The 19,800-nt window shown below is 37.0% G+C and overlaps 1 protein-coding gene across 1 annotated transcript in view; it reads left to right on the plus strand.

The window, feature by feature from the left end:
- The window catches only part of COG3 (component of oligomeric golgi complex 3), a 30,626-nt gene that overhangs the window by 4,502 nt on the left and 6,324 nt on the right, over positions 1 to 19,800 (plus strand). The window contains exons 6-20 of the mRNA XM_041407262.1: positions 772 to 846; positions 968 to 1,060; positions 1,536 to 1,661; positions 3,867 to 3,947; positions 4,162 to 4,205; positions 4,417 to 4,543; positions 5,041 to 5,132; positions 7,580 to 7,719; positions 8,878 to 9,038; positions 11,150 to 11,255; positions 13,130 to 13,254; positions 14,861 to 14,950; positions 16,794 to 16,914; positions 19,168 to 19,256; positions 19,355 to 19,489. Of these exons, the coding sequence (XP_041263196.1) occupies positions 772 to 846; positions 968 to 1,060; positions 1,536 to 1,661; positions 3,867 to 3,947; positions 4,162 to 4,205; positions 4,417 to 4,543; positions 5,041 to 5,132; positions 7,580 to 7,719; positions 8,878 to 9,038; positions 11,150 to 11,255; positions 13,130 to 13,254; positions 14,861 to 14,950; positions 16,794 to 16,914; positions 19,168 to 19,256; positions 19,355 to 19,489 (1,605 nt within the window). The remainder of the gene's footprint in view (positions 1 to 771; positions 847 to 967; positions 1,061 to 1,535; positions 1,662 to 3,866; positions 3,948 to 4,161; positions 4,206 to 4,416; positions 4,544 to 5,040; positions 5,133 to 7,579; positions 7,720 to 8,877; positions 9,039 to 11,149; positions 11,256 to 13,129; positions 13,255 to 14,860; positions 14,951 to 16,793; positions 16,915 to 19,167; positions 19,257 to 19,354; positions 19,490 to 19,800) is intronic.

Consider the following 19,800-nt stretch of genomic DNA (forward strand, 5'->3'; position numbering starts at 1 on the left):
AGGATTACTGGGAACTGCAAGACATCTTAAATGACAGTTTCTTTTTCTTGGGCTGGGAAAACATATGAGCTGTGGTAACAATACGTCCGTTTGCTTTGGACCTAATTTTTTGGGAGTGTTTCACCTGCAACTGGGGTGTCAGGCTCTGCAGTCAAATATTCAGTATGTGTCAATATATGCCTTAATGAAGAAAGTTAGCTGAGGGCAGTTTTTGTAACTGATGCCTGACAAGTGCAAACTGTATTGGAATCAGTAATTCATATCATTTGAAGAAGTATTTTGAGCTGCTTGCTGCAAGATTCTTGAAGTTGGGAGCTTATTTCCCAGATGCTTTCTTTTTCCTGATGAATTGCTGCAACAGTGATACAATGAATGTTTTTTTTTTCATAGTCAGACTGGATACAAGAGAACTTTTTAACTCCAATCCTGAGATACAGGATTTTTACAGTTCTCCGTAATACTGAGGGTAGCACGGCTGTTTGTATGCAGCATTGTCTGTGGGATACTGACAAACCTGTAGTATATGTTGTTTTAAATACACTACTGAAAATAGTGTGTCAGTCTCTGGTAAAAGAGCAAGAGAGCACTGCTGTATTCTGCATCTTTTGTTGGACTTAATCAGTTGCAAGTTACTTGGAGCTTTTTAACAATGGTATGTGCTGAGAGCTGAAAGGGAGGCTTAATAATTTTATACACACATGTGTATACATATGTATATTTAAGCTACTTGGTAGGCTGATGATTTTCTTTTATTTATTGTTTCTTTAATAGTCAGAACTTGTTGACCTGGCTGAAAACATCCAGCAGAAACTTTCATACTTTAATGAGCTGGAAAACATCAACACTGTAAGTATTATTTCGTTGTTAATAGTCTTAGAAAATGAAAATGTAGTTGTCTGTTGAACTTAGTCACCAACAGTAATGTGCTTAGGTTCCTTACAATGATGCTTTGTCTTGTTTTCCAAAGAAATTGAATTCCCCTACGCTGTCCGTGAACAGTGAAGGATTCATTCCCATGCTGGCTAAGCTTGATGATTGTATTGCATATATTTCATCACATGTAAGTCGTTCTATATTTTTGGTTAAATTGTCACAACTATGTGTTCATACTTTTATAATGTTTTTTTTTTTCCCTATAAAAAGTTTTCTCTGCCAAATACAGGGTGAAGTTAAGGATGGTGCTTTATAAATGTAGAAAATTTTTATTGAATATACTTGTTATTCTGCTTAATTTCGCATATATTTCATCACATGTAAGTCATTCTGTATTTTTGGTTAAATTGTCACAACTATTCATACTTTTGTAATGGTTTTTTTTTCCCTATAAAAAGTTTTCTCTGCCAAATACAGGGTGAAGTTAAGGATGGTGCTTTATAAATGTAGAAAATTTTTATTGAATATACTTGTTATTCTGCTTAATTTTTGTAAAATACTGCTTTTAGTTTGTACAAGCTAGCTAGTTATGTATTTTAAATTTTGATATTTTTGACTCTTACTATTTCTATTTAAAATGGATTTTTTTTTCTTTCTTTCAGCCAAATTTTAAAGACTATCCAGTATATTTGACGAAGTTTAAACAATGCCTTTCTAAAGCTATGCACCTTATCAAGACATACACTGTGAATACACTACAGAACCTCACAACCCAGTTAATGAAAAGGGTAAGGTGAACCAGCAAGTGGGAAGTGGAGCTGTACTAAAATGTCTATTATAACATCAAACAGCTCTCTTTTTATTTTTTTTTGAAGGTGGGATGTGTCAGCAGATTTTTGTGAAAATAGGTCAATGCAAACACTATGGTGTTTGTGTAGGTTGTCCAATACTCAGCCAAATATGACTGAGACCTAGTGATCCAAAAGATTTATAAGTACTGATAATTAAAAAGTGATGGAAATTGAAGAAAATGAAGTCAGTGAATTGAAGTAGGTGAGCAGTAAACTAGTGAATGCTATGGATGGATGAAAGACTGTGTTAGAGACGCCAGATGGCCAGACAGTTGCTTTCCTGAACCAGAGTGTGCACTGGAGCTCTGAACTGGCTGTTGGTCTGTTGCCAATTGGGGAAGGTACACAGGAGAAACAGGGGTACTGTGGTGGTTTTTTTTGAGGTGGATTGCTTTAGAGACAGAGAGAGATTAAAGAGAATACTTGAAAAAAGTATACAGGAGCTGGGTGGTACTGGATGGTAATTGTAATGCACAACTCTGAGTTCATACCATGATCCTTTCAGTATTACATTCTGGTAAGTATTCTTGGGTGCTCTTGGTCATGTAAATGTTCATTTATTCTGCAGTGGTTTGTGTAGCTGCAGGTAACAACTGTGCCAGGTTCCTATTAGTTTTGCCAGTGTTTTTTGTTTCAGTTTAAAGTGTTGACAGTGATGCTGGAGTGTCCCAGGGGAGAGACACCCTGTCCAGGTTTTTACTCCCCCTCACTCCAGGGAGATGTAGACATAAATGTGATCAGGGAGGTTTCTTTGTCTCATTAAAATATTGAGTCTCATGCTGCAATATTCTGGCACAGCAGAAGGGAGAGGGGAATGTCTCTTCCTATGCACTTTTATACTTTCTTCAAATAATTGTTGTGTACCTTGTGTTCAGGCAAACTTGGTGTCCTGAGGGATAATCAAGGAAAGTTAAAGATGCTAGAATTGAGAGCTGGCACACCTAAAATAAGGGAATTTTAGGCAGGGTTCATAGAAACATGTGAAAGGGTACTCATGGAGTGAAAGTCTTGGTTAAGTGGCATTGAACATTTTTTGTATTTGGTACACAACTAGGTTTTATTAAAAAAAAAAAAGGTATCATAGCTTGGTTTGATGCCAGTGGATTGTCCTGACTGAGTTGAATTTAAACAAAATTGAACATCTCTGATAATAAGCATGTCTACAGAAAGAAGTGCCTAACCTAATTTCTGGACTTGAATTGCTGCTTTGAAGTTTTGTGTCATGAAGGATAAATCTTTTAAGAGTTGGATGACCTTTTCCTTCCCACGTACATGGGGGTTGTGTGGATATTTTGTGTACTTTGAAACATCAAATAGCTTCTTCCGCTAGAAGTGCAGTACTGGAGCAGTGTTTTTTAGTTGTGATCAGGTGTTGAGTTTTCCTATTGTAACAGAACAAGACTGTTAGGACTGGAAAGGGACTGAGATTGGATGTTCTTTGGTGATGCACACATGTGAGTGGAGGTTTTGATGTAATTTTGTAAAAGGATGATGAGGTTGCTCACAGGGATAAAAATAGGAGTGAGGATGGTGGAGTTTTCCTGTCCCCATCATGTTTTGAAAGAGGCCCATCTCTTCTCTCTCACTTGAGTAGGGATAAGGGGAAGAAAGCTTGGTGTGTAAACTGGGTCTCTGCTCTGCTTTGTTTGTGATAGAATTTGTGTAAGTTCAAGCTGTCTGCCCTGCTGGGCTGGGGAGCTCTAGGGGGAGCTGCCTCAAGTCTTGATATTCTGGTTGGAGCTTGAGTGCAAACTGAAACTTAGCTTCTCTGCCTTGGGACCAGCAGATAAAAGGGAAATTTGTTCCATTTTAGTACTACATATTAAGGACCAACAATCGCTACTTCTCTGGCAGGTCCAGAGAAAATTTCTGTCTCTCAGGGAGAATGTCATAATTACTGAAAATGTTCCTTTCCCTGTAGAGGCTCTTGGATGAAACGCTTGGGTTTTGTTCTTCCATCTGACTTTAAATTCTGAAACCAGCATGCCTTTGTTGATGGGAAGTGGCAAAGAGCTGTTCCACTGGAAGCATAAGCATAAACAACCAATACCCTGTTTTAGAGCCTAATTATCTCAGCCATTATATACTAGAAGCCAAATATAGTAATTTGCTTTTTAACCAATTACTCATCTCTTCTTTCAGGATCCTTCAGCTGTGCCAAATTCTGACAATGCCTTCACGCTGTTTTATGTGAAATTCAGAGCAGCTGCTCCCAAAGTCAGAGTAAGTAGCTGGTAACTAACTTTTTAAAAGGAAGTTAGGAAAATGAGGCTTGAATTTATTATGAATGCAGGGATTGCATATTGTGCAAGTGTGAATGTCCAAAGATTGCATATTGTATCTGTGGAAAAATACTACTAACTCTTTTCCAATTACTACAGAAAAGTAATTTACTGATAATACTTCTTTCTCTTTTATTTTTTTTTTTTTTGGGTAGACTCTTATTGAACAAGTAGAGCAAAGATCTGAAAAAATGCCAGAGTGAGTATGTCTGCATAATTTATCTTCTACAGTTGTAAGTTTTGAAAATAGTTACTTTTGTTTAGGTACTGTTAAACAGTACCTATTATTTGTTTAAAAGAAAGTTTTAAAAATTGAAATTACATAGACCTTAAAGAGGGTATTAGAATGTATTTTATGTTGCCAGAAAATTATCTTCAGGATGTCATTATTGTTTTAATTTCTTGGCTAGGTATCAGCAAGTTCTCAATGAAATCCATCAATGTTACCTCGACCAGCGGGAGCTTTTGCTTGGTCCAAGTATCGCTAGCACTGTTACAGAATTAACCAGTCAGAATAACAGAGATCACTGTGCTCTGGTAGGTAAAGTAGTCATGTGTTGTGAAGGTTTTGTTACATTTCAGTCCCCTCTCCCCCAGGAAAAATGAACTTACTTAATTCAGTCATTTACATGCAGAATTGTTACTGTTGTCTATGAGTTTGAATCGTTAACATTCTACTAATATTTTCAAGCCATACATGTTTTGTTTCTGTAAAAAGTCCACCCTGTCACAAGCCCTCACAGAGGGGGGGAGGATAGAAAAGAAGCATAAAATGTGGTTACTTAAATTTCAGAAACAAAAAAAGGACAAAAGTTGTACAGTGAGCTTTTATTTGGCTAGTAACATCTTTTCAGCCCATAATCTTAGAGTTCATCTCATTGCTTTTGAATTTTACAAATTTTCAGTTTAACCATAGCTGTAATAATCACAACACAATATATAATACATAGTAATAATACCTCTAATATTTCTTGCGATACTGATGCAAGGAAAAAGAATTTAATAATCAAGTATTTGTGTTTCTGTGAATACAGGTACGAAGTGGTTGTGCCTTTATGGTCCATGTATGCCAGGATGAACACCAGCTTTACAATGAGTTCTTCACAAAACCAACACCAAAACTGGAGTAGGTGGTAGATGCTGGTTTTGTTTTACTTGATGTTGTATTTCGTGTGTTGTGATGTAGCAGACAATATTTTATGGCAAACAGAGCTGTGTTCAAATGGTTTGGTAAGAACTAGCAAGATAAAAAAACAGCTCAAATCACTTCTAGCATTAGAATTTGATGTTCTTAGTTTTCTTCTTTATTTAAGCAAAGTAGATAGTTCTCATTCTCCATAAATAATCTTTGCAAATGCTCCGTAGATAGTCTGAAAGAGTTAAAGGTACTCAGGTTCTTTGAAAATAGTTGTAGAAGTCTACAGCTTTCAGCTGGTTTTGCACAGCCTGTTTCTCACAGCCTGTTGCACTAATGCTTTCATTTGCTTTGGTCTGAAATTAGGCTGATGAACTCCAGCTATTTTTCTGGAAGGATTTAATGAGCTGCCCTTACTGTCAAGGAATATTAGCATGTTGCCTGTATTTAGGCTGAACAGAAGGCAGGGTAGTCGATGCCTGACAAGAACACTGTCCCAATCTCCCGTGCCTAAACCTAAAAGAGGAAAAGGTTGCTGCTTCACACAGTAATTGCAATGCAAAAGTATTGTTAAATTTTTTACAACAGACCTGTAATGGTAAAGCAATTGAATAGATTATGCCCCTCCTCCAGTTTTCTGGTATGTTTTAGTACTGATACTTGATTCTGAAATTTGGGTAGGTCATGTTCCCCCCTTGTTCCACTCCTAATTTGAGTGTATTCCTATTAGTGTAATTAAGACACTGGTTTTGAGTGTTGCAATGTTTTAAATTGAGTGCAGCTTAAGTTAAATAAATATGTGACCTGGAAAAAAGACTGCCCACTACCCTCCCCATCCTTCAAAGCTAGAGGAAAACCAAAGCTGCATAAAGCCTCACTAGAGATAAACCACAGTGCCAGAGTAGGCCCAGTCTTTTCTGAGGAATTGTGGCCTCATGTGGGGCATGCTCAGAATTTGAGGTGACCGAAATAAATTTTCTTAAGAATCAATTCAGTTATCTTAGTCCAAATCGTGGACTAAACATCCCTAATTGAAATAAATGTAAAATGTTGTTCAGCCAGAAATTTTGTCACTAGTGCTATTCACACCAAGAATGATTAATAGACTTCTGGTTTTTTAAAATTTTGATAGAATGTAGTTACCTCATTTCCTAAGAACTTTCTTCCCTTTTTTTTTGCCTACATCTAAATAAAGTGTTTAAAAAAAAAGTTTAAAATTGTAGCTACTTTATTAGGTTTCTCTTAGCATAATACATAGCCTCATTTCGTTTTCTGCAGTGCTAAGGTGCTCTGAAGATATTACAGCCAGGTGTCTATGTAGAGATAAGAGTTTACTGAAATTCTACCCAAGAGCAGAGCTCTGACATTGAGTATTGTATTTAATAAGAAGGCTGGTGAAACTTTCTCTTTGGTTTCTGCTTTTAAAATCGAGAGTTGCTGTTTTACCAAGTTGCCTATAGTGCTATAGGATGCAAAGGAAGAGCCATTCAAAACGATTCTTCTGAGTATTCTTTCAAGAGCATTTTTGTTCCCTGTCTGAGGAACTGAAGTGTTGTTGTCCTATTGATAGACATTTTTTGTGAATTAGAAAAAACAAATTGTGCAGTAAATTCAATATCTTTATCACACTGATAACTTCAGTGTTCTTGATTTTTATATTTCTAACTCTAACTGGGAAATTACTTGAATTTTCAGATACTGGCAATAGCATTAGTGCCTAATATGTGGTTAGCAAAGGCAGCATTGAGAATGGCAGAAATGTCTAGAGTGAGTGCTGTTGGTGTCTTAACCAAGATATGCATCACTTTGAACATGAAAGAAAAAAATAAATTTAAATAAATTGAAGTGAGATTTCTGGTGTGTCACTGCATTGATATCATAAGTTAGATTGAAAAGTGTGCTCTGGGATGTTGGTAACTATTACAGAAAACATTACCAGGCTTCTTCTCCTGTGTCCCTCTTTGTGTTCTCCTGATTCTAATACACTTGTGGGTCCTTGGAATCAGATGAGCCCTTTCTCAAGAGAAAATTTGGGTTATGATTCTGAGCTCAGCAGGAGCATTTTCTTACACAGAAGTCAGGTAAATCAGGTTACAGCATCTTCCCTTTGTGACAGGTTGAGTTTTTGGTTGGTTTGTATAGATTTTTTTTTGTTTATTTGGGTTTTTAAAATTTTATTTTAAAATTAATTAAAAGCTGTAACACCATTTTTAAGCAGTGGATATGCCACATCTTTTAAAAGGAAAACTTTTCCTACTTTGTAGGAAATAGTGGGTTCGTGTTTTAAACAGTCTTGTCTGAAGTCTTCTATGACACTTGTTTTCTCGCCCTCCTTTCAAAAATCTTTGCCACAAAATAATCTATGTTTGTGTTAAAATTTTCTTTTGCTTTTGGGGCATCCTGAAAGTATTTTGCTTTTTTAAATTTTTTCTTCATAGTGAACTGTTGGAGAAGTTGTGTCTTTCATTATATGATGTCCTGAGGCCAATGATCATCCACGTCATTCACTTAGAGACACTCTCTGAACTCTGTGGGATTCTCAAAAATGAAATGCTTGAGGATCATGTGCAGAACAATGGTAATTCATAGATTGAAGATTATTGTTTTGAAGTATCTTCTTAACCTAACCTCATATTTGACATGTTTGTGTAAAATTAATTATGCTTTTTCATTTATAGTGCAGGTCTGTATATTTGGCTCTGTGCATAGCATCATTTTAAGTAATGTACTGATGTTAGTAATGTTTTCTCTAGATTGTACAAATGCTAGCAAACATCCACTCAGTGTATATGCATGCACCAGGGTTGATTTAAATGAACTTTTCAAATTAACAAACTACTTCACTTGGTCCTGCTAATGCATCATCCATGTAGAGCTTTCTGCATAAAGATGATGAAGGAATGCAAACTGATTTTTTTTTCAATTCTCCTTAATGTTGTGTTTCCCAGATTAGAAATTGTAACTTTGGCAGAGGAGTTAAGTAGCAGTGTAGATTCTGGAGTTTTGTAAGTCTGCAGAGCCCAAAGTCTCATAGGAGTGAGCCAACCTGGTGTCTCATTTCGTAGTATGACCAGCGCATGGTGGAATCCCTTCACAGTCTTTATTGCACCAGGCAATAAGCAGAAATCATCCTTGGTAGCTGGTATGTCACCCAGTGTAGCTCTTTGTCGCTGAAACTGTGCCAGTGGTCATGAAGAGTTGTTCACGTTCCTCGAAGTATAATTGTAACACTGTTGGGAATGAGCAAAGATTTGCTGACTTAATCTTTTGGCTTATCATAAGAAGTGTCTTACTACTACTTAAATTTGGGCTGATACAATAATTCTTAAGTTTGATGTGAGCTGCTTTGGTTTTTCTGTTTTTATCAGCTCCCGACAGTCACACCACAGGTATTGGCTGTGATGGAACCAAAGCCACCCTGCTTTGTTGTTCCCACCAAAATTCCATTTAACGTACCCAGGTCTGAAACAATTCTAACACGGCATCTGATGTCATCAGTGTGAGGTTGCATTTTCATAGCCTAATGAAAATCTGGGGAGCCAAAGCAACTGTAGCATGGAGTTCAGTAACGGAGTTCAGTAAATTAAATTTGTCTGCATGCCACTGTTCCAAAAATATCCTGACTCCATCTACAGCAAGCCAGGTTTTTATGATCCTATATGTGATACTTCAGATTTGTGTTTCTATAAGCTTGTTTTGTCATTAACAAGTTTGTGCCTTTTCTTACCTTTGCCAGCTGAACAACTGGGTGCATTTGCAGCTGGTGTGAAGCAGATGTTGGAAGATGTGCAGGAGCGCCTTGTCTATAGGACGCACATTTACATTCAGACTGACATCACCGGCTACAAGCCCGCGCCCGGCGACCTCGCCTATCCTGACAAGCTGGAAATGATGGAGGTACAGCCTCAGCTTTTCCACTGTCCTTGACTTTGTACATGCAGTGTATGCAGTTGTGCAGTACGGTGCTTTGCAGCTTGGGTTTTCCTGTTCTTGGTGTATTTAGTGTTACTGGCATTTTTAAATTGACACTTGCTGATTAAATTATGACTCTATATGTCAGCATTTTATGTCAAACTTAATGACAATGGCAATAGTTCTCACAGTTAACAGTTTTATCAAAACTTGAAGCTTCTGAGTTTTTATTTACATTCATAAGTATTAGATATTACCCAGTGTATTTTCTAGCTGAGCTGGAATTGAAGAGATGCTTTGGACAGTCCCAGTTAGCTGCAAGTTTGTTTTAAGAATTACTGGTCAACTAGCTTTTGGTAGGCATGTGTGCACCCTGTGTTCAGGCAGTGTGACAGGAGACTTGCTTTAGATAATTTAACACATTAGCAATGGCTTCCAGAAACCTTTTTCAAGTTCTTATCAGTATTAGCTGTTTTTTTAGTCATTCCAAACCCTTTGAGTCAATGTTCCTGATGAAATGGATCAAACTAATTCGACTTACTTTAAAAAATGAAACAACTCACAGAAATAAATAAATGCCCAGTGAGCAACCTTTCGTGAGTTTTTGACTAGAACAAGCTGCAACTGCGTGAAGACTACATGGAAGCAGTAAAGCATAGTAAAGATCCCCCTCCAAATAACTATTGCCATTCACTTTATAATGGGAGGCCCAAGCTGTCAAAGGACTGAGGTGACTGAGAATGACCTTTCCAACATGGACTGGCAAGATCCAAATTTTATTGCTGTATTCTGCTTTCCACCTAGCTGTCAGAATAGCTGGTGGTGCTTAGAAAACTGTAGGACTTAGTTCCAGCTGACCAGTTGGTAGAGAAGCTGCTGTTTGACTTCAGAATCAGAACATTACTTATAAAAAAGCAGAAGCTATCTGTCTGTCTGTCTGTCTTATTTCTCTCTTCTCTCTCTCTCTCTACCTACCTACCTACCTACCTAAAATATATGTATTTTGCTGTGGGCTGAAAGACATCAACGTTGTGTGACTGTACCTTACTGGGCTCAATTCTTGCCTGTAAACAGAGAAAACACTGTGAAAAGATTATCAGTGGTGAACTCATGTTGCTATGACATTGTCTTTGTACACATCTAAAGCTTTTATTGTGCTACAGTTTGTACTTTGGCAGTTTTATGGGATATCCACAGGGTTTTAAACCCTGAAGCTAGTGAGTCTGTAGAGTACCTGCTTTTTATACTGAAAGTTTAAGGACTAATAAGCATCTTCATGCAAGTGATTCTGCTGTTTGGTCTGTACGAGGCCTTATTTTCTAAAAAAGGTCCTATGGCCCTTCAGTTAAGGAAGAAAAAGTTCATTCCAAATTGAGAAATTATGCTGCTCTTCCTATGTCCTCGTAAGACTTCAGTTTTTGCCTGGTTTGAGATTCATTTTGCTACTTGATTGCTTTTAAACTTCAAAACCTTGCTATTTAGAAAGCCCTTCTGTCTTAGTAAATGAATTATTAAAATGTTAAAAGCACAGGGAAAAAATATTTCTTGTGCTGTGCTGCTCAAATATTAATGTAGTTCTTTGCCCATTCTTGCTGCCTCTTGTTTCTTTGAAGCTGACCAAGTAGTGGAAAAGGTTGAAGTGTGGAAATGTTGAGTAATGTTAGGGGAAGGCTTTTGGTTGAACTCCCACAGGGAATAAACTAGAGAGTACTTTTGGGCCATCTGCATGTCATTTCTGGAAATGAAGCCATCAAAAAATTATATATTTAAAATCCAAGTAAGCATTGAACTGGGTTACCCTATTTTGAACTTTTCTTTCTAGGTGGCTTTATAGGTCATTATTGAGACATCAGTAAAACAGGCAAAATAAAAGAACAGTGCTTTACACAGATATGTATTTGTGAATCTTTATCGTATTTCAGTATTTCTGCCACTGTTTTGGAAACATCTGCCTGTTTCTTCTAAATGTCTTTGAAACACTGGAAACTGAGTGTAGCTGATTTCTTTCCCAATTCAGCATGCTTTCGTCCAAAAAGCTTAGTAACCAAAGCAATGTTGTGTGATACTAAAATATTATTGTGTATCTTCCTTTGCAGCAAATTGCACAGAGTTTGAAGGAGGAACAGAAGAAGCTGCCATCTGAAGCTTCATTTTCAGATGTCCGGCTAGAAGATCCCGAGTCCTGCAGCTTAGTTAAATCTGGTATGAAATACATCTCATATTGTCAAATTAATGTATAAAGCTCATGGAATGTGAGCATTAACTTGAATCATCTGTGAAAAAGTTGCATGTATCTTAAAAGGTTATTTTCCTAGACAAATACATAAGCAATTTTTAGAGGTGAACTTTGTCTCAAAGTTTTAGTTTTGTATTTTAGATGAGAAGCAGCCTGATCTTCCTCTTTTGGTGCTATTTCTTTGTGCTTCAAGTGCAGTCTGTTATATGAAGCAGCTACTTTTGCAACCAACAGCATCTATTATGCTTTGTATAAACCTGAGCTTTTTATTCTCCACTGAAAAGTATCCCTGCTATCAAGATGTGTACTTGAGGATGCGTTTGTTTGTCAGCTGTGCTAGGATGGGAAAGGTCATTTGGTGTGTTAGGCATGTCTCTTAAATTATAGGTATTTAAAATAATTCAGAATTTACTCCTTGACATTTTAAACTTGTGACCCATGTGTCTGTAAATTACAGCAAACTGGAATAAAATTTCTTAAAATGTGGCTGATGCCAGTCATTTGAGTGTTAGAAATTTTTTAATTACTATGGAAGACCCATGAAGAATTTCTCCTTTTATTTTATCATTGTTCAGTGTGGTACAGTGTTATTATTTACCCAGCAGCATCTTTCTCAGCTCTTTATCACTTGTTTCTTGTATTCCTTTTGATTACATGGTAGTTTCTTGCTTTTGGCTTGGAAAGTCTGCAGAGGTGTTTCTAGCTGGACTGCACAAATCCTATTGAGAATGGAGTTCATCGTACTTCACCCCAGGAGTATGGAATTTGCAAGTCCTGTAAATCTCACCTGCGCTCAGGAGATGGAAGGAACCTATATGGTGTAATTTGAAGACATGTGTCTGAGATAATTTGGATTATTTGTTCTTCAGAGGTGCCTCTCCCATTTCAGGACCTGCAGGAGTAGCTGAAGTGACTAATGAATGGGCTAGGAACCTCAAACTGATATCATAAGATTTTACAGGCTTTCTAATTACTGTGACAATAAATTTATAATTGCAAAAGGTAGAAAGATATTACTGGATTTTTTCAGGTGATTTCTTCACTGATCACATAAACACAAGTGCATTTTCCATCAGCAGCTGAAACTCCAAAAATTTTACTTTTTTTACATGCTTGGTATTTGAAATCAGAGCTCTGATGCTATTGACTCAGCTGTTTCCCAGCTTGATTTAAGGACAAAATGAAAACAGACTTCTGTCTGTCAGGTGTTGTGAAAATCCATTTTGAGCATACTGTGTTATTATGAAGGTTATGCAGGAGGAGCACTTTTTTATGTGTACAACTATCTCACAAAAAAATTGGTTTTGCTGTTATTTTTACAGTTTATAAATTATGTTTAACCCCTATATTCTTTGCAACTGTTCAACCCATGTAGGATTATCCCCAGCAGAAAGAGTGAAGAAATAGAACGGTTTTTTTCCTTATTTTTTTCCTAAGCATTTCCTGTAATTCCATGATCTCTAACCAATTCTTTTTCCTCTTTTCTCCTGTGCTTTTCTTTTTTTTCAGTTACTGATCATTTCAGCTGTTTAGCTGAGTGGGAGGTGTATGTCATTGGAGACATGTCTCTAAAACTAACTCATTTAAAAAGGTTGAGCTGGGCCACCCCTGAAAGCAAATTCATGTCTTTCACAGGCTTGTGCTTGATTCACACCAGAAATCTAGTACTGACCTGCTCAGAAGGAAAAAAAAAAATTAACCTGTTTGGGTAAAATAAAATGTCATATTTCTGTGTAGAGAGTATAAAATTGAATTTTATATTACAGTTGATATTACAGTCTCCTTTGGTTGGAAGGACAGATGGGCAAGCTTTTCATGTGTGTATTTTGCTTTTAAACAGGTTCAGCTGAATCCCTTAATCCCAGGCATCAGAGCACGATTTCACCTGCAGATCTGCATGGAATGTGGTATCCTACTGTCAGAAGGACTCTAGTGTGTCTCTCCAAACTGTACAGATGTATAGATGTATGCAAAAATTTCTTTATCTAATTTTTAAGGTGAAGTTATGAAGTGTGTAGAGCACCATGTCTAAATATTTTAATACAAACTAGGAATGGACAATTACTGGCCTCTAACCTCTTGGTCGTTCTGCTGCTGTCTTTATGTAAAGCAAGTGAACTGACAAATTTAAGTCATCATTTCCAAGACAATTTTATATTTGTAGAATTAGAAAAATGGCACTGATTTTTATGTCTATTGCTTTTGCTGTTACAGAAATAATTCAGTGTCTGATGTTCAAGGTACTGGTCTCACCAAAGCTGAGGAGTGAATAGGACAAGAAAAAATAGAAAGTTCTGGGTCAATTACAGGGAATGATTTTATTGCTGAAATTACTGGGTCAATGTGTTTGTGTGATGTCTCTGGTCTTAAAAATGGTGACTGTGCTGCTTCTACATTTTGAAAATGTTCTGAATTTTTTTGTGACAAATCTCTTCATGCTCCAAAACATAGGAACACATTTCCGAAGTTTAAGATAGTGGAAATCTTCATGTCTAGCAGAAACAAAAGACGTGTTTACTTAACACATATTTTTAGACTTTCCTGTTAGAATCTGTTTTGTGTTGTTCACTTAACAGCATATAAGGCTCATAAGTCTCTAAGGAAACTAAGGCAAATGTTTTTGCTTTTCTGCATATGTTGTATTTTTATTAGACACATTTAATGGATTTCGAAATATCTTGATGGGTGTTACATGAAACTCCTGCCAAGATGCTAGTGCTAAAAAAGAAGCCAGAAAATGCTAATGCTTTATTGCTTGACATATCAATCCCACTAAAATAGATTAATTTCTGCCCTTGTTTTCAGCTAGACCTTGGTAAATGAGGTGCTTTCTGTGTTGTTTGCAAGGCTCATTTACAGTGTATCTGCACAGAGGTTAATTTGGTTTTACCCTGAGACACTGTAGCTGAACTGGCACCCTTTGCCTGCGCCATGTAGATAGGGAATACGTGAATGAAGTGGTGCTGGCAAGTCTGGAGCAGTCAGGGCTCTGTTGCAGTGCTGGTGGGAGCGAGCCGTGTTCCTGTGGCTGGCTCAGCCATAGGATCATATTGCTGCCACTTAAGCACTTGCACCGTGTCCCCTGGGCCATGGCAGCTGTCATGTTTGTTTACTAAGCTGTCACAAATGTGAGGTAATTTGAGTCTGCCTGAGGTTAAGCTCACTCAGATGATCTCGTGTCTATTGCAGGTGTAGCTTGCACGCACAGGTAGTTGCCTGACATAGGAAGAAGTGTGTGGTCAGGTTACCCAGCACAACACCATTCATGCTGTTGGCTCTGAATGTGTGAGGTGTCACTGACCATGTCACTACCCAGGTGCCGGTTCAGAGCTGCAGGGGGAGCAGGGCAGGCTTGTGTGGGTACCGGCATCCAGCCTGAGTGGTTGTAGCAAGCTTTTGTGTGTGAATGCTCCGTCCTGTGTCACTGCACTTAGCAAACATGTTTTTAGCTAGTTAATCTGGAGTTTTATAAGCTGGTAAACACATCGTTCATGAAGTGCAACTCTTAAAATTCTGCCTAAGCTTTGCTAACACCTCTTTTGTTGGTCTTTTTTTTCCCTCTTCCCTGCAGAGGGCAGTGTTTCAGGGATTATCGCAAGAGGCCTTATCTGCCTGCATCCAGTCGCTGCTGGGAGCTGCTGATTCCATCAGCAAAAACAAGGTCAGAATCTGTGCTTTGGGTATGATTTCCACAGCCCCCAGCCCCTTGTATATCTAAAGTCACAAAGCAGTGGTTCAGATTCTGTTAAAATCTTAGTCAAAGCATGTTGCTCTGCCCCCAGAGACTGGATGGATTTGCCAGTTCTTAGTTATGGTTAATGTATTGCAGGGCAAAGATAATGATTCACATGGTAGCCTGGCTGAAAAGGTGGACTACAGATCCTAGCAATCGTGTTTACAGGCTGCTCTAACTCGTGGGATTTCAGTGAAGTGATGCCTAAAGGGAAATTTTTGCTAGAGGACTTTGTATTTATTTTCACTGCCTGTTACTCTTTTCTCTTTTTCTCTGCCTCCATTGTTTGAATTTTCAAAAATCTTTCTAACTTATGTTCACTAGGAAGAAGTTTTAAGTATTCACTGCTCAGAACTGTATTATCAAAAGGTTTGATCTCGTGTGTTGCTCAGAATTCAGTGCAGATTCATCAAGTCATTTGAACTTTACTGTGTTTGAGGAGTAAACTTTCTTTTTCCTTTCACAGTTCCTTTAAATCCTGTAGTAATTTGCTAATTCCTAGCAGCCAGGAAGTGAATTAAAAAAGAAAGTCTTAGTAGGCTAAAATTGTTGGATTTTTATAAGCAGTAAGTATTTAATAATGAGAAAGGTTTTAGTTCTGATTGGAAATTATCTGTTTTAAAGTGTCTCTTTTGAGTGTCCTTTAAAAAAATCTGTTAAACATATCATCTTTAAAAAGAAATGCAAGCTACACTTCCCTTTAGCTTGAGCCAATAACTATTTCCTGTGTGGCTGATTCAGAATTCTACAGTTAAATACCTGGCCAGCATTGACTTAAAAGTATTGCAGAGAATGAAACTCGTCCTGCAACGAACCCTGAATAGGTTGGCCAAAAACTAGGATCTCTACCACTTTGTTCTTGATGCATGTTAGTTTAATGTTGTCTGGTGAAATGATGCATATAAGAATTAAAACAACAACAAAAACAAGCCAAACCCAAACAACTCAAGAAGCCCTTTCCACCACTCATTTTTAGTGAAATTTCTATTTGTTGAAACTGCAGATTTAAATCTGATTTCTTCTTTTCTGTTTCATTTAACATTATATCAAGGAAAGCCCTCCTCCAGCTTGCAAAAGCAAATTTGAATTCTAAAGTCCTCCTCCTTTTACCTCAATGAGCTATGAACTTTAAAGATTAAAAGTAGCGTGCAGTATAAAGCATGTAGTTAAAATAACAAGCAGTGCAAAACGGATCATTTAGATGGAGTGAACTTGGCCTTCTTTTACTCTTTGTGTCTTTGCTGTACTGTTTAGAAATTAACTAAGCTTTGTGTTTAATGACATGAGAAAAATGCGTTGTAAGACCTTTGCAGAACAGCACAGTTAATCAAGATTATTACAGGAACATTGACTTTTTTTAGTCATTGTAATGATGAAAACAAATTTAGAACCTCATGTTTTTCAACTAGAAATTATATGAATTACATTAAATAATTCCTCTCTCTGAAGAAGAATAAATTTGTATCATTCAAGTAGTGGATACCTTTACTTAATGAAGACATTTAGTAATATGACTGAGTAATCTAATTCTTCTAAGAAATGGGAATAAAGTATCCCATTAAAGTAGAAGTAATGCTTCTATAGTGCAGTGTATTAGGAATAGTACAGAAGTGGGATTTGTTGATCCCAGAGTGTAGTTAATCACACTACAGACTAATGGAAAAAGCTTGTTAACTAATAAAAGTGGAAATGTCGAAACTTTGCTCCTCATTTAATTGTTTGGGGTTTTTTTGTTTTACATGTAATGCATGTTCTTTCTCTTGTGCTGTAGACCCAGGTCGATGGACAGCTTTTCTTAATAAAACACCTTCTGATTCTTCGTGAACAAATTGCTCCTTTCCACACTGATTTCACCATTAAGGAAATTTCCCTGGACCTTAAGAAAACTAGAGGTACTAAACAGCTGCTGGCTACAGAATGGGATGGGGTTGTCCTCCCTTTGTGCCAGCAAAATTTTTGGGTTTATTTAATGTTCACTTGCAATGACCTGTATGCTCTTTCTAATCTCTTGCTTTGTTCCTAGCTTTTCTGAAAAAAACCAAAACCATTCTCCTACTCAGGGCAATTCAAAATGTATCTAAAAAATTCTTTATTTTTGTATGAAATGCATCTGCCTGCTTTCACTGCTGACCTAACTAATTTTTCCAGTCTTTTTTAAGAACAGCTGAGTAATCTACATTTCTATTGCACAGAATTCTTTCCTCTTTTCTTGTCTCTTAAAGGAACATCTTTTCTTACTGCTGCTTAGCAGGGGAATTTAACAATACACAGTCAACTTAGCTAGAGCAAATTAAGATTTCCTGGACCTTTCTGTGAGGTTTTTGTTTTGAGAAGGATTTCTTATTTTGCAAGTTCAATGAACAGTATCGGTATTATGGTATTATGTAGCAAGCATGTCTCTTGTAGGAAAATAGAAGTAGTGGCCATGGTCATGGTTTTTGAAATTGTACTATTGTTCCCTTATAGAATTCAGGAAAAAAGCTCTTAATACAAAATTGAACTGTCATGCACTTTCTAAGTTGTAAGGATAACGGGAAAAATTATTGGAAGCATGTCAAGTTTCTCTCCTTCCATTTCAGAAGAGAAAACTGAAGAAATAACTTCTCTTTCCTGCTAATATGCTGCAGTCTTAACTCTGAAGCAAGCATTTCTTACACTAACCATTTCACTTGTTGCATTTGAACATCAATGAAACCTCCTACCTGTTGAGTGGTTTCTAGTTGACTGGAGGTTAAAGGGCAAATACATCCTTTTGGTGTCTTGTCCTGGCTGACACACAAGTTTGTTCTCCATATTCATTTATTGGAATAAATTTTTGTGCCAGCCAGTGCTTTGCAGGTGGTAGTGGTAAGTAATGGAAAAAACCATTTTCTTTGTATTTGGTGGTGGTGGTGGCAGTGGTGTTGAAAAGATATGTTGTGCTTAATTCTTACCCCCAATAGGGTCTTATGTTTGGGATGAATTGTAAAGGAAAAATAATATGGCTAGTAGTTTTACTATGTTCTAGCCAAACTTCCTGTACACAGGTTTGAGATTTAATTTGGTATTTACAGATGAAAGGATACTGCTTACTGTAAAAGTCATGCTTTTGCCCAACTTCTTTGAAGTAGTATGATGTTAAGGTTCATGTAACTGAAATACTCGGTGGGAAATAGCTCATTGGCTTCTAATCAAGAATTTGGGAAATCTTAGGAATTGCTCAAATTGCTGGTAAAAAATTCAGAGAACAATAATCTTGCTCTGTGTTCACCTTTCACTGCATAAGAGTGCAGATTCTTAGTTCAGTGCAAAATCTACAAACCTATATATTTTATATTCTCTTTTTATTCAGTGTCTCAGAAAATGCTTCTTTTATGTCTGTTTTCCCTCCCCCTGTTTCATACAGAGTGCAGAATTCCTTTTGAAGTGAAAAAAAAAGCAGATAGATGTGTGGATGATAAATGGCTGACAGTAGGGTAAAAAACTATACTGTAACTAATAATTTTCTTTTTCCCAATTTGACTAGATTTCAGAGTGACAGCATCCTGTGGAGACTATAGGTGTAATTTCAGTATCTTGTGTTAATTACAGACATTGTTGCTTTTCCTTCTGGAGACTTGTGTAGAGAACATAAACATGAGTGTTTATCAGCCTTGATGGTTTTTTGTTTTGTCCTAACTAAAACAGCTGAGCACAGAAGAAAAAAGTAACAATTAAAAGTTATTTAATGCAACTGTAGTTGGTTTTCCCAGGCAACATGCAAAATTTTGCAGATTATTTGTAAATACTTAAATAGCTTATGTAAAAGTCTTCCACTTGTAGATTACATTAGGAGGAAGAGGAAAGGTCACACAATTTTCATGGTTTTAGCACTGCAGTTAATATCAGCAACTTGTTAGTTTCTTGTAATGTATTTATCTGTTTAGACTGTGCAACTGTTAGGTACGGGTGTACCATAGGTGCCATTGAAAAGTAGTGAATTAATCTTTGTGTGCTTCTGTGCATGTGCACTTGTGCATCCACTCTGAGCAGTACTGGAGTCATTAATGTTGCAGTCATAATCATTCATGCTGGGCCATTTTTATGCATAAAAGAGTGATTATAGTTTGTAGTTCCTGGAGCTGAGTGGCATTGACTTACAGTGTGAGTGGCTTTCTGATTCACAGATGCAGCATTTAAAATCCTGAATCCTAAGGCAGTTTCAAGATTTTTTAGACTGAACAGCAACAACGCCTTGATACAGTTCTTACTGGAGGTAATGTGAGTCTTACTGCATTAAGAAAAAATGGGTCATTTAAGTGTGCGGTGATCTCTGGCAATTAAAAAGAAGAGAATTGTTGTTCTCTGTTCAAGGGTACTCCAGAAATCAGAGAACATTATATCGACTCCAAGAAAGACGTAGATCGTCATCTGAAATCAGCCTGTGAGCAGTTTATTCAGCAGCAAACCAAACAGTTTATAGAGCAGCTGGAGGAGTTCATGACAAAGGTACAAATGAGTTGTATGTTTGTTAACCTAACTGAAGTACTGGTAGGATAAGGGAATTTGGTATTTAAATTGGGTATATGACAATCTGCTGGTGCTGTGTGATTAGCTGAAGATAATGTGCTTTCCTTTAAGTTCCAACAGCAATTTTCCAGGCATTTTTTAGATTAATGGCCTAAAGGAACATGTCGTGGTTTGTTTTTACAAGCAACGCTTGTGTTCTTTGATCAAGAAGCTTTAATTTCTCCTTGAATTGTAACAGGTGTGTGAAGGTTGGCAGGACCTTTTCTTTCTGCAGGAACTATTTTGATTGC

This window comes from Onychostruthus taczanowskii, unplaced genomic scaffold (genome assembly GCF_017590055.1).
Source record: "Onychostruthus taczanowskii isolate IOZ18803 unplaced genomic scaffold, ASM1759005v1 scaffold26, whole genome shotgun sequence".
NCBI classification, from domain to species: Eukaryota; Metazoa; Chordata; class Aves; order Passeriformes; family Passeridae; genus Onychostruthus; species Onychostruthus taczanowskii.